Below are 14,566 nucleotides of genomic sequence, written 5' to 3' on the forward strand. Positions count from 1 at the left end.
GCTATTGTGTTCGCACTCTCTATCTCTATCACTCATTCGTCTATCAATCCAGATAATTAGCCATCTCTTTGTCTCTCTTTCCCTCTCTTTCTTCTCTCCTCTCATTCCTCTCTTCTCAGTCGCACTATATGTTTTCTCCTCATTCCCCTCTCTTCCTCTTTACCTCTAATTTTTATCACTTTCTGTGTCGCTCTCCCTCTCCCTCTCCCTCTCCTTTTCCCTTCGCAATCCCTCTCCCTCTCCTTTTCCCTTCGCAATCCCTCTTTCTCCCAGAATTATATATTTAGGATATTATGTATGACAGTTAAAGGAAAAATATTTATCATTTCATTCAGTTAATCTGAGTGAAATGAAAATCCCTTTTTTCATATTTGGCTGAACAGATACGGTAGGGAATTCAGGCAAATTTAAACAAGTGGTGGACTTTGCTTACTAGGAAAGTGCGTTTTTTCTCTCCCTTGCTCTCTCGCTCTCTCTTTATTTATTTTCTCCCTCTTCTTTCTTTTCCTTCCTCTCATTTCCCCGGCTATTCCCCTCGTCTTTCTCTTCTTTCTCACCGCCTAATTTCCCCTCTCCTATCCTATCACGTCTCCTTATCCCTTTATAATTCTCTTACATCTTTATACAACATTTTAACCCTTTACCTCCTTCCTCTCCTCCCTTACCTCCTTACCCCTCCCCTAGCCCCCAATCCCACCCTGACCCCTAATCCTTCTCTAACCCCTAATCCCTCCCTAACCCCCCCACCCACCCCCAAAAGAAATCCATTGAGTAAGAGAAAGAATAAAAAAAAAAGCTTTTGTGTCCTCGCGTCAGCTCCCGTGACGCCTTCCCTTCACGCTGGTCTCCGCCCGTAACGCTTGTGACAGACGCCTTGGTCACGTGACAGACAGACGGCACAAAAGCCCTCAGTGTCCTAAATCCCCCAACGCATGTCATGACGGAAGGGTCTTGCCCCCCCCCCTCTACCACCCCTTCCCCTTCGTCTCCCCTCTCTTCTTTCTTCCCTCTTTCCCTCCCTTCTTTCTCCCCTCTCTTCTCATTTTCCCTCTTTCCCTCCTTTTCTTTATTCTTTTTCCCACTATCCCTCCTTTCCCTTTTCCTTTGCCCCTCCTCCTCCCCCTCCTCCTGCTCCTCCCCTTCCTCCTCCTCCTCCCCTTCCTCCTCCTCCTCCTCCCCCTTCTCCTTCCCCTCCTGTGTTTTGGCCTGACTTAATTGCTTTTTGGATCATTATCTAACCCCGAATATTATCACCATTTTTGACAATATAACCGTTGTATTAGAAAAATACGCAATGCGATTTTATGTGTGTGTGTGTGTGTGTGTGTGTGTGTGTGTGTGTGTGTGTGTTACATATATATATATATATATATATATATATATATATATATATATATATATATATATATATATATATATATATATATATATATATATATATATATATATATATATATATATATATATTATATATTTATATATATATATATATATATTATATATATATATATATATATTATCTTATATATATATATATTGTTTTGTTTATGCAACTCAATATATAAAATATATCTATATATATTATATATATATATATATATATATTTAATATATATATATATATATATATATATAAGTTGCTTCCGTCCCCTATTATGGCGATCCTGCAAATTTTAGACAATATTCGACCATATTTGGTTTTCTAGGTGCGTTATTTTTTGCCTTCCTTTAGACGTGGAAATGACTCTCTCTCCTCTCCTCTCTCTCCTCTCTCCTCTCTCGTCTCTTCCTCTCTCTCTCTCTCTCTCTCTCTCTCTCTCTCCTCCTCTCCTCCTCTCTCCTCTCTGTGTTATGCGTCGTGTGTGTGTGTGGGTGTGTGTTGTGTTATGTTGTGTGTGTGTGTGTGTATGTGTGTGTAGTGTGTGTGTATGTGTGTGTGTATGTGTTGTGTGTGTATGTGTGTATGTGTGTGTGTATGTTTGTGTGTGTGTGTGTGTGTGTGTGTGTATGTGTATGTGTATGTGTGTGTGTGTGTATGGAGGTGAAGTTGGAAGAGGAAGAGGAGCAATAAGAAAAAGTAGAATAAGAGGAGGAGGAAAAAGAAAAAAAGAGGAGGAGGAGGAACGATAAGAGAGAGAGGAGCATTAACAAAAGGAAAAAATGGACGTAGGATTAGGAGAAGGAGATAGAGAAGGAAGAGAATCGGGAAAAGGAAGAAGAGGAAGAGAAAGAAACGAGAAGGAAAGGGAAATACGGAAAAGGAAGGCCAGATGGAACGGCGTCCAGGCGGAGGGACGACGACCATTAGGAAGATGAGCTGCGGCTTTGTTTAACTCTTCCTTCTCTTCCTTCTCCCTCCCCCCCCCCCTCTCGCCTCGTCCTCTTCATCTCCTCGTCACCCGTCACGTCACTGTCACCCTTGCGCCTCTTTTTTTTATTACTATTATTATTATTGTTGTTGTTGTTGGTATTATTATTATCATCATTATTATCCCCACCCTCCATTTCTTCCCTTTTTTTATCCTGTTATCCCACCTCTCTCTTCTCTATATTTTCCTTACTCCCTCACTCCCCTTTCCTCTCTTCCGTTCCCCCTCTTCTCTTCTTTCCTCTTCCCTTCTCTTCCCGTCTCTTCCTTTTTTTCCCCTCTCATCTCATCTCCTTTGCTTTTCTCTCCTCTCCTCGCCTTGTCTCTGTCATATCTACCCCCCCCCCCCTTCTTCGTTTCCACCCCCCGCCCCGTTTTACGATTTTTTTTTTTTATATTCTCATTTTTTCCCCTCTTTACGCTGTCAGTATTGGTGTTAAGGCACTTGTCTCCAGCTCAAGGGGAGAAAGGCATTGTTCCCAGGTGACTATTATTTGAGGTTATTTTGTTTCTCTCTAATTGTCGGGGAGGGGGGAGAGGGAAGGAGGGGAGAGGTGAGGAAGAGGAAGGGGAGGGGGGGAGAGGGAAGGAGGGGAGAGGTGAGGAAGAGGAAGGGGAGGGGGGAGAGAAGGAGGGGAGAGGGGAGGAAGAGGAAGGGGAGGGGGGAGAGAAGGAGGGGAGAGGGAGGAAGAGGAGGAAGAGGGGGGAGGAGAGAGGAGGAGAAAGGAGGGGGAGAAGGGGAGGAAGAGGAAGGGGAGGGGGGAGAGAAAGACGGGAGCGGGGAGAAAGAGGAAGGGGAGGGGGGAGAGAAGGAGGGGAGAGGGGAGGAAGAAGAAGGGAAGGGGAGGGTGGGAGAGGGAAGGAGGGAGATATGGGATGGAAAATAATGAGAGAGGGAGGGAGGAGGGGGGAAGGGGAACTCATGAAGAGAGAGAGAGAGAGAGAGAGAGAGAGAGAGAGAAGTGTCGAGAGAGGGAAGGGAGGTTGCTTGGAGGGGTAAAGGGACGGGAGGGGAGAAGGAAGAACTGGGGAAGGAGAGGTGACGAGGAAAAGAGGGAGAACTAAGGGAGGGGAGAAGTCGGGGAAGGAAAATGAGGGAGGGAGAGGTGACGAGGAGAAGAGTGGGAAGGTGAAAGGACCGAGAAAATTTACGTAAATCAGTAAGGCTTTATTTATATATAAACCTTTAGGGAAAGAAAAAATACCCAAACGATTTTCCAAACAACTGAACGCTCTCACGACAAAAAAAAAAAAAAAAAAGATAAATAAAATACAAAAAATCAGTTTCCAAACTCACAAAACCACAACATATAACAATGTAGACACGATCTAACACCCTCTTTTTCTCCGCCGTTTGCAGTTCTCCGCGACGACTTCCGCGCGACGCCCGCAGACACGGTGGTGGCGGCGGGCGAGATGGCGCTGCTGGAGTGCGTGCCGCCGCGAGGTCACCCGGAGCCGCTGGTCAGGTGGCGCAGGAACGGTCACGTCATCAAGGTGCAGGAGTCGCATAGGTGAGTCACGGGGGTTATTATGACGGGGGGTTTTCTGTTTGCTTTTGTTAACTGACATTGTTTTCGCTTTTTTTTTTCTTTTTTCTTCCTCTTTCTCCTCTTCTTTTTCTCCTACTTTCTCCTCCTTTTCCTCCTCCTTCACCTCCTCCTTTTCTTCCTCCTCCTTCACCTCCTCCTCCACCTCCTCTCCCTCCTTTTCTCCTATACCTCTTCCTCCCCCTTCTTTTCCTTTTCTTCCTCCTCCTCCTCTTCTCCTTGTCCTCTTTTTCCTCCTCCTTTTCGTCTTCCTCCTCCTCTTCCTCTTCGTTTCTTTTATCCTGCACTTTTCCTCTTCCATCTTTCTGTATAATTTTTCTACAAACTCCTAACACAAATACCCTAAATTATGCCATTCCAAGCATTTTCTGACTCTTTATTCCAGCACTCAAAAAAGCACTCTAAAGAAAGAAAGAGAATGACAAGAAAAAGGAAAGAAAGAAAGAAAGAAGGAAAGAGAAATATTTGAATAGCAAAATAAACACGCTCTGGACAGCGAAAATATTTCTGTGATTGGGAGCATAATTCTTCACTCGTGCACGTAAAGGCTAATTAAACTAGCAGCTAATTTCCCAAAAATATAGATGACAGCTAAGCTAAATCAGCTAGTGATGGTAGAAAGAGAAACAAGGTTATCTAATACACTCACGCACACACGCTCGCACACACACACACACACACACACACACACACACACACACACACACACACACACACACACGCGCACACACACACACACACACACACACACACACAACACACACACACACACACACACATACACACGTTTTTTGTTGTTTTTTTTATTCTGAATGAGGGCAAACACTGATTGTCAGTGGACATTATTATATGCTACAGAGAATCTCCTGAAAGTAGTTCGATTTTAGAAGAAAGTCTTTATTTTCTTGCCTTTTTTTTCTCTTTGACAAATCACAGAAAGGGGTCTGGGAAAGCAAAGAGGGCCCGGGGTTTGGGAGCTTTACTCAGGAAGGGAACCAGGGCCAGGGGGTGCCCCAGTCCCCCTCCCCCATCTCTTTCTTTTCTTTGTTTATCTCTCCGTTCGAATAGAATTGAGAAATCTCTTCACAACACACGAAAAAAAAACAAGAATAATGATAATAATAAAACAATAATAATAATACTAGTCAGTTTAAAGATATCGAATAAGACAAATCGACTAAGTAATTACCCAAGAACATATCTCGATAAGCGTTTCATTACGAGGAGCAGGCAAGAAGAAGAAGAAAAAAAAAAATCTTTTTTTTTTTAAGCTTTCCCCTTCACAAAGGGCTGCGAAAGCACAGAGTGAAGCCCGAGCGAGTTCTAAGTCGGTGATCAAAGGCGCGGTTCGAAGCGGATCTCGAAGCCCTCGGAACTTCTGTGTCGCGGGAGTGTATTGGGAAATGATCTGGCGAGAGGATCTTTGAGTTTGGGGGCTTTTTTTAGAACGCCTTTTCTTTCTGTTCTGCCTGCATCTCGGTTCCTCCTTTGTTTTCAGTTTTTGAGACCCATTCTCTGTGTTTGTCTCTCTCTCTCTCTCTCTCTCTCTCTCCATTTCCCACCTTTCCTCCCTTTTCCCTTCCCCTTTCCCTCCCTCCTTCTCCCCCTCCCCCTCTCCGTCTCTCCATCCCCCCCCCCTGTCTCTTTCCTCCCTCACTCCTTCCACTCCTCCCTCCCTACTCCCCCTCCCTTCTTCCCCCGTGCTCCTTCCTCCCCTCTTCCCCGCGCTCCTCCCTCCTCCTTACCCCTCGCCCTCCCCCCCTCTTCCCCGCGCTCCTTCCTCCCGTAATGATTTCTGGGTAGAGGACGTCGTCAGTCTCGACCGGCGAAGGAGCGACACAAACGCTTTTAAGAAATCAGCAAATATCCCCCTGAAGTTTGCCTCCTAATCGTCTTCGCGGGAAGTTTTGTGTCGCGGCTGAGGGGGCTGCGGTTGGGAGGGAGGGAGGAGGGAGAGGAGGAGGGAGGGAAGGGAGGGGGGGGAGGGAGGGGGAAGGGAAAGGGGGGAAAAGGGGGGGGGGGTTGGAGAGGGAGGAGGGCGTGATTGGGTGAGGGAGTTGTGTCGGGGGAGACGGAAGGGGAGGTGTAAGAGGATGGTGAGAGGGAGAGAGAGACAGAGAAAGAGAAAGAGAAAGAGACAAAGAGAGACAGACAGAGACAGAGAAAGAGATAAAGATAGATAGACAGACAGACAGAGACAGAGAAGGAGAAAGACAAAGAGAGACAGGCATGCAGACAGAGACAGGTAGGCACACAGACTCGAACAGAGAGAGGCAGAGTTAAATAAAGGGAGAAGAAAGACAAACAAGAACAAAAATAAGTTACACATTTCCCAGTCTATTTTTCTTTCTGTATATGTATATATATATATATATATATATATATATATATAATATATATATATATAATATATATCAATTCTCTCTCTCTCTCTCTCTCTCTCTCTCTCTCGTCTCTCATCTCTCTCTCTCTCTCTCGTCTCTCTCTCTCCTCTCTCTCCTCTCTCTCTCCTCCTCTTCCTCCTCTTCCTCCTCCTCTCCTCCTCCCCTACTCCCCATCCCCCTCCTCCCTCCCCTACTCCTCTCTTCTCCTCCCCCCTCCTCCTCCTCCTCCTCCTCCTCCTCCTCTTCCTCCTCCTCCTCCTTCTTCCTCTTCTTCTCCTCCTTCCTCTTCTCGTTCGTACGCATATCGTCTCCAACGTGCAATCGAACGGGAAATAGCACGTCACGATCCTTATAATATATTCGTTTTTTTAGTTTTATATTTCAAAATGGCGGCCGATCAGACTGGAAAGAAGATAGCAGACGGATGCTGTCGCGTGTCTAGATTTATGGCACTGGGGCGTGTGGGCGTGTGCTTAGAGAGGGAGGGGCTGTGGGCGTGTGCTTGGAGAGGGAGGGGCTGTGGGCGTGTGCTTAGAGAGGGAGGGGCTGTGGGCGTGTGCTTAGAGAGGGAGGGGCTGTGGGCGTGTGCTTGAGAGGGAGGGGCTGTGGGCTGTGTGCTAGAGAGGGAGGGGCTGTGGGGTGTGCTTGAGAGGGAGGGGTGTGGGCGTGTGTGTGGAGTGTTGTCGTTGGGTGGTGTGGGGGGTGGTGTGTTGTGTTGAAGGTGGTGGGTGCGCGCGTGTGTGTGTGTGTGTGTGTGTGTGTATGTATATATATGTGTTATATATTAGTGTGTGTTTATATTATATATATATATATATATACATATATATGTTGATATATATATATATATATATGTATATATATATATATATATATATATATATATATATATATATATATATATATATATATATATATATATATATATATATATATATATTATATATATATATACACACACACACACACACACACACACACACACACACACACACACACACACACACACACACACACACACACACACACACACACACATATACACTTATATATACACATATATGCGTGTGTGTGTGTGTGTGTGTGTGTGTGTGTGTGTGTGTGTCTGTACTGTGTATCCTCGAGCTACATAAACGTAATCCCTTTTGCAAAGCTAGCGAAAGGGTATATATTTCTCTCCAAAAGATATTTCCGGGTAAATCTTCTTAAAATTTCTTTTCAATCCCGACCGTATCTGTCACTGCTGCTATAATTTCACACGCAGCCTCGATCTGTGAAATATTACAGAAGGTTCGTGCTTACGTACTGTGCGAATATCACGTTTATTTCGAATTTAGTTTTGTAAAATGGATGATGAAGAGACAGTTCATAAAAAAATAAAAGGATGATAGATAATGATGATTATGATAATAATAATAATGAGGATAATGATAGATATGATGATGATGATAATGATAGCGATGATGATAACAATGATAATGATAATAATGATAACGATAATATTGTTGATAATGATAATTATAATATTAATAATAATAATAATAATAATAATAATAATAAATGCAGCAATAGTAGTAGTAATAATATAGATAACAGTAACAACAGCGATAAGAAATGGACTGAAAATAACGAGATAAGAGCATAAAACTCGCCGGACCTTTTGTTCCCGACGAAGAATTCACGGCAGAGATAATAGGAAGTGAGTAGGACGTTGATCGTAACTTAGAGAGAAAGTTTGGCTTTTAGTTGTGTGAATTTGTTTACGTGAAATATTTTGTCTTGTTATTTTTGAGGGGGATGATTTTTTTTTAGATTTTTAGATTTTTTTTATATTTTTTTTTTTTTTATGAACGTGTGTGGTTGGTAAAGGTTGTTCGAATATCCCCTTTCTTTGGTCTCTATTTCTGTGTCTCTCTTCCCGCTTTCGTCTTATTTTTTTTTTCTTATCTCTCTATCCTGCTCCCACTTTCTGTTTCCTCCCTCTTTCCTTCCTTCCTTCATTTCTTTCGCTTCTCTGTCTCTCTCTTTCAACCCTTTCCCCTTTCCCCTATTCCTACTTATCCTCTCCCCTTCCTTCGTCCCTCCACCCCCCCCCCCGTTTTCCTCCCTCCACCCTCCCCCCCGTTTTCCTCCCTCCACCCCACCCTCATTCCTCCCCCACCCCCCCTTTTCCCTCATAACCCCCCCCCTCCTCCTCCTTCACCGCCTCCCACCTCAGCCGGTGCCGACGACAGCGGAAGTGCACACCGACTGAATTTGGTTCCGGGGATATTTTTCGCCTCGGACCGAATGCGATCATTGCCGCAGCAGAATCACGGACATGGTGGGGGGGAGGGGATGGAGGGGGGTTACGGGGAGGAGGAGGGTGGTGGAGGGAGAGGAAGGAGAGGGAGAGAGGGTGATAAGGTGGAGGAGGAGGGTGTTGGGGGAGGAGAGGGAGGAGATTGGTTGAGGGAGAGAGGGAGGAGATGGATGGAGGGAGAATGAGAGGAAAGGGAAAGAATTACGAGGAAGTAGGTGGAAGAAGAAAAGGAAAGATGGAAAGAGGGAGGAGGAAGTGGATGGAAAGAAAAAAGGAGGAGGGGATGGGTGGAGGGAGAAAAGTAGGAGGAGGTAGGTGGAAGGACAGAGAGGGAGTAAGAATTGAGTGGAAGAGAGAGGGAATAGTAAGAGGGAGAAGAGAGAAAAAAGGAGAGTCGAAATTGCGAAATAAACGGTAAACAATCATATGAAAAAATACGTGAAAGAACTGAAAATAAGGAAAAATAATAAATAATAGAATAGAATATAAAATGAAAGAAAAGAAAAAGAAAAAAGAGGACGATAAGGAAATACAAGCAAAGCTACAGAAATCAAAAGAGAGATTTTAATCAATGGAAAATGCAGCCGACGAAATGCTACAAAGAAAATAGAGTTTGACTACAGATTAAAGATCTCGCAAAAATGTGCACGCGGCAATTGCACGGAAGGAGAACGCTGGAGACACGAAGGGGAAACGAACATAAATAAAGTGTGACAGGGATAGGATGATAAATACGTGCATAGAAGTAATACGAGAATAAGAGATAAAATGACATTGTCCTGAGATTTGTTATTGCTTTCAACGTAAAAAGCACTATTCATGTTGATATGACTTTCCAAGTTACTTTTTTTCTTCTGTGATTAAAGTAACGAGACAGACTGATAAACAGGAAAATTCTAACCTTATTCAAGTGTGAAGAATAATCTAGAAAAAGGGATTAATTGACTTGCGTACTGAGAAACAGGATGAAAATTTTGAAGTAATAGAGAAATTTAATTTATTTAGTATTGCCGTCGAGGCATGACGTCTATGCTTCGAAATAAAGATTAATTATTAGTTTACGTATGATCGGAGGTAGTATGTGTGTGTGTGTTTGTATGTGTGTGTCTGTGCGTGCGTGTGTGTTAGTTTGTATGTAACTGTCTATGTCTGTGTCGTGTTTTCCAAGAACTCTTTGTAATTATGTTTCTTCTCCCTGTACACCATCAGAACGCGATTATGTAGTGCGGAAATGAATTATATGATTCGGTGTATGTATGTGTGTGTGTGGAGGGTATGTACACACAGTCTTGAGTCTTGAGTGAACCTGGTTGATGAGGCTTTAGCATGTCTCAGCTCGGTTAATCACTTGCAGTACCACGTAAATATCGGCACAGCATGCTTCTCTCTCTCTCTCTCTCTCACTCTCTCTCTCTCTCTCTCTCTCTCTCTCTCTCTCTTCTCTCTCCTCTCTCTCCTCTCTTCTCTCCTCTCTTCTCTCCTCTGCTCTCTTTCCCCTCTCTTCTCTCTCTCTCTCTCTCTTTTCTCTCTCTCATTCTCCCTCTCATCTCTTCTCTCTCTCTCTCTCCACTCCTCTCTCTCTCTCTCTCTTCTCCTCTCTCTCGTCCCCTCTCTCTCTCTCTCTCTCGCCTCCCCTCTCTCGCTCTCTCTCTCCTCGCCTCCCCTCTCTCTCTCTCTCTCTCTCGCCTCCCCTCTCTCTCTCTCTCTCCTCTCTCCTCTCTCTCTTCTCTCCTTTTCCCCCTTCTCTCTCTTTGCTCTCTCTCTCTCTCTCCCCTCTCTCTCTCTCTCTCTCTCTCGCTCCTCCTCTCCCCTCTTCTCCTCTCTCCTCTCCTCTCTCCTCTCCTCTCTCTCTCTCTCTCTCTCTCTCTCTCTCCGTCTCTCTCTCTCTCTTCCTCCCCATCTCTCTTCCCCTCTCTCTCTCTCTCTCTCTCTCTCTCGTGTCCCTCTATTTCTCTCTTTTTTCGTTTTCCTCTCCTCTTCTCTCTCTCTCTCTCTCTCTCTCTCCTCTCCCGCTCTCTCTCTTTGTCTCTCCTCTCTCCCTCCTCTCTCCTTCATTTCTCTCGCTCTCTCCTTTCCTCTCACCCCTCCTCTCTCGCTCTCTCTCTCGCTCTCTCTCTCTCTCTCTCTCTCTCTCCTCTCTCTCTCTCGCCCCTTCTCGTCTCTCCCCTCCTTTTCTCTCTCTCGCTCTCTCTCTCTCTCTCTCTCTCTCTCTCTCTCCCTCGCTCTCCTCTTCGCTCCTCTCTCCTCTCTCTCGTCTCTCTCTCTCTCGTCTCTCTTCTCGCTCTCTCTCTCTCTCTCGTTCTCTCTCTCTCTCGCTCGCTCTCTCTCTCACTCTCTCGTCTCTCTCATCTCTCTCCTCTCTCTCTCTCTCTCCCTCGCCCTCTCTCTCTCTCTCCTCTCTCTCTCTCTCTCTCTCTCTCTCTCTCTCTCTCTCTCTCTCTCTCTATCATCGTAGTTACCGTTATCGTTATTGTTTTCATAGTCATTTAAGTAATTATCGTTTTTGACCTTAGTTTCCAATACACAGATTCAGTTTATAAAGAGAGAGAGGGAGAGGGAGAGAGTGGAAGGCAGGGAGGGAGAGAGAGAAGGGGGGGGGGAGGGAGGGAGAAAAAGAGAAGTAAAAGAGAGAAAGAGAAAGAAAAGGAGGGAGAAAAATAAGTGGAAAGAGAAAGGGGAAGAAAAGGAGAGGAAGAAAGGGAAAGAGGGGGAAAAAGAAAAAGAGAGAATGAGAAATGGGACAGAAAATTAAAAGATGGAAGTCAGGGAGGGATCGTACTTACATCATTCAATATCTTTCTAAAATCATCGCCCCCCCCCCCTTTAAACGCACTAATTCCGAAAAAATGAGTGATTAAGAATTTCATCTGGTGAGGTTCAAAGTTTTATCTGTAATCTCCCAAATTATGTATGTAAGTGTGTGTGTGTGTGAGAGAGAGAGAGAGAGAGTGAGAGAGAGAGAGAGAGAGAGAGAGAGAGAAGAGAGAGAGAGAGAGAGAGAGAGAGAGAGAGAGAGAGAGAGAGACCGATTATCTGTTAGTCGTGCGTGTGCATTATGCCAGAGTGTATGTTAGTATTTGTGCGTGTGTGTGTGTCTGTCTGTCTGTTTGCATACCTGCCTGTTTGCCTACTTTTATTCATACGTCTCCCTCTTCCCGTTTTATCAGCCTGTCCCTCTCCCCTCTGTCCGTGTACCCGACCACCGCGCCCGTGTCCAGATGAACCGATACACCGTGTTAACATCCCTCCGTGTGTAGCGTGCGTGTTCACAGCGTCTCGCCAACACGATTATCCCGTGCTGTCCACTCCACTCACCCTTCTGTCCACCCGCAATATGGTCGAATCCCCCCCCCCCCCGCGCGTATTGAGCAACCTTATTGTCGGTATAAGTGCATCCGGCAACGTCAGAAGGTTTAGTATTTATTGCATGACGTTCCATGGCGCTCCCTGCTGCGCCATGAAAACGACATTCATATTGTCAATATGGAGTGCCAATTCTTTGCGTGTTTTTTTTTCTTTCTTTCATTCTTTTTTTCCTCTCTTTTTCCCCATCGTGTGTGTGTGTGTGTGTGTGTGTGTGTGTGTGTGTGTGTGTGTGTGTGTGTGTGTGTGTGTGTGTGTGTGTGTGTGTGTGTGTGTGTGTACTTTCTCTCTCTCCTTGCGTTCGTGTTTCGCTGATGCTGTGGGTATGCTTTTATTAGGCAGATGAAGGAAATTTCTCTCTCTCTCTCTCTCTCTCTCTCTCTCTCTCTCTCTCTCTCTCTCTCTCTCTCTCTCTCTCTCTCTCTCTCTCTCTCTCTCTCCTCTCTCTCTCTCTCTCTCTCTCTCTCTCCTCTCTCCCTCCCTCCCTCCCTCCCTCCCTCCCTCCCTCCCTCCCTCCCTCCCTCCTCCCCTCCCTCCCCCCTCTCTCTCTTTCTCCTCTCTCTCTCTCTCTCTCCTCTCTCTCTCTCTCTCTCTCTCTCTCTCTCTCTCTCTCTCAACCTCCTCCTTCTCATCCGCCTCCTTCTGCTCCTCTTTTTCTTTCTCCTCCTCCTCCTCCTCCTGCATCTCCTCCTCCTCCTCCTCCTTCCCTTTCTCTTTGATCCCCTAAAAAAAAGAACGAGGGTCTATGTATGCAGCTGGAGAAGAGTAAAAAGGAGGGACGAAGGGAAGGAGGGAGGGAAGGAAGGAAGGAAGGAAGGAAGGAGAAGGAAGGGGGAAAGAGAGGGAGGAAGGGGTACAGGGTAGAGGGAGTGATGGAGGAAAGAAGGAAGAAAAAAAGGAGAAAAGGAAATAAAGAGAAAGAAGGAAAGAAAGGAAGGAAGGAAGGAGGCAAAGGAAAGAGTACCTTGAGAGACCTCGGTCGACCTGTGCAGTGAGTGAATCGACGAGGGCGATGTCGAAGAGCCTGCCTCCTCCCGGCCGATGCTCCTCATACTTTCCGCTCGACTTGTTTCGCAGGATTTTCGGGGACCTCTTAGCCGGGCCGACACGGGATGCCAAGACGATATTGCCACTTCTGACGGAGGCGTGACCCTGGCTCGTGGGGGGCAGAGGGGGGGGGCGGGGGGCTAGTGCCTCGCTGTTAACACGGGAGTCTCGATTGTGCTTGTTGGGGCTCCTTCGCCTGTGTGTGTTCTGCTTTTTGGTTTGTGTCTTTTTTTTTTCTTTCTTTCTTTCTTTTTTTTCCTTCTGTTCTTATTTTTACTGTTCTTCTGTTTCTGTTCTTTTAATTCTTCTTTGTTGTCCTCTTGTTCTTTTTCTGTTTTCTTTTTCACTGTCTTGTCCATCCTGTTCTTGCTCTTCTTCTTCTTCATCTTTTTTTTTCTGTTTTCTTGTTGTTGTTCTTGTTCTTCTTGTTCTTCATCTTCTTCTTCTTCTTCTTTTTCTTCTTCTTCTTCTCGTTCATCTTTTTCTTCATCTTCTTCATCTTTCTGTTATTCATATTTGTGTCTCCTTCGTTTCGTGTTTCTTCTTTTTATTGCCTGAATTAGAACTAACTTGAAATTTAAACTCGTTGTGATGGATTATTTTCGACATTTTGCAATAGTGATTATTTGCTCAATAGACTCTTAAGCTACCTTGTTTTTTTCCTTACTTTATAATACCATCATTATTTCCTCCCCCTCATCTCCTCCCACTCACTCAACCTTCTCTTCCCCTTCCCCTCCTCTCCCTCCTACATCTCCCTCTCTCTTTTCCATTCCCTCATCCTCCCCTACCCCCAGACTTTCCCTCTTTCCCTCCTCCCTCTCTCTTTTCTCTCTCTATCTCTCCTCTCCTTCCCTCTTTTCTTCTCTCCAGTTATTCCCTCTCCTCCCTTCCCTCTTAATCTCAACGCCTCCCTGTCCCCCTCTCTCTTCTCACCATCTCCCCTCCCCCCTTCTCTCCTCCTCATCCCCCTTCCTCCTTCTCTCCTCCTCCTCCCCTCCCCCCTTCTCTCCCCCTCCCCCTCCCCTCCCCCCAATTAACCCCATTATATTCCCATTATCAAAACCCCAACCGTCTCCCCCGAACAATGAGCTTACGCCATCCCTTCGCCACGACCGGTCTCCGCGCCGGCGCCATTGCTCGGGAAGGAGGCGCCATTTTGGCCTTTTCTTTTTTCTACTCTTCTCTTCAGGGTAAGATTGAGTTGGTTTTGCGGGCGTTCTCTCTCCGGGGCGGGGCCGTTCAGGCGGTCTCGATCTGGGTTTCTCTTTTGGGAAGGATTGGTTTTCTGTTTTCGGTGTATTTTTCGTGTTTTTCTTTTTCTTTTCTTTTCTTTTCTTTTCTTTCTCTTCTCTTCTCTTTTCTTTTCCTTTCTTTTCTTTTCTTCTCTTCTCTTCTCTTTTGGTAGAGAGTGAGTTGGCTTGCGGGCGTTCTCTCTCCGAGGCTGAGCCACTGAGGCGGTGGATGGCGGTTTTGATCTTGGTTTCTGTCTTTTTTTGGCGGGATTGGTTTTCTCTGTTTTCGATCGAGGTTTCATCTTTTGGATTCTATA

At 45.5% G+C, this 14,566-nt stretch overlaps 1 protein-coding gene across 2 annotated transcripts in view; it reads left to right on the top strand.

Moving 5' to 3' along the window:
* The first annotated feature begins 3,504 nt into the window (after positions 1–3,504).
* Positions 3,505–14,566, top strand: part of LOC119581015 (roundabout homolog 2-like) — a 47,859-nt gene continuing 36,797 nt past the window's right edge. Inside the window, exon 1 of one of the 2 annotated variants that reach the window (XM_037929283.1) lies at positions 3,505–3,882. In XM_037929283.1, the coding sequence (XP_037785211.1) occupies positions 3,785–3,882 (98 nt within the window). In that variant the 5' untranslated portion in view covers positions 3,505–3,784. The remainder of the gene's footprint in view (positions 3,883–14,566) is intronic. The other variant, XM_037929282.1, reaches the window with a different exon arrangement.

The sequence above is a fragment of the Penaeus monodon genome, chromosome 14 (genome assembly GCF_015228065.2).
Source record: "Penaeus monodon isolate SGIC_2016 chromosome 14, NSTDA_Pmon_1, whole genome shotgun sequence".
Lineage (NCBI taxonomy): Eukaryota > Metazoa > Arthropoda > Malacostraca > Decapoda > Penaeidae > Penaeus > Penaeus monodon.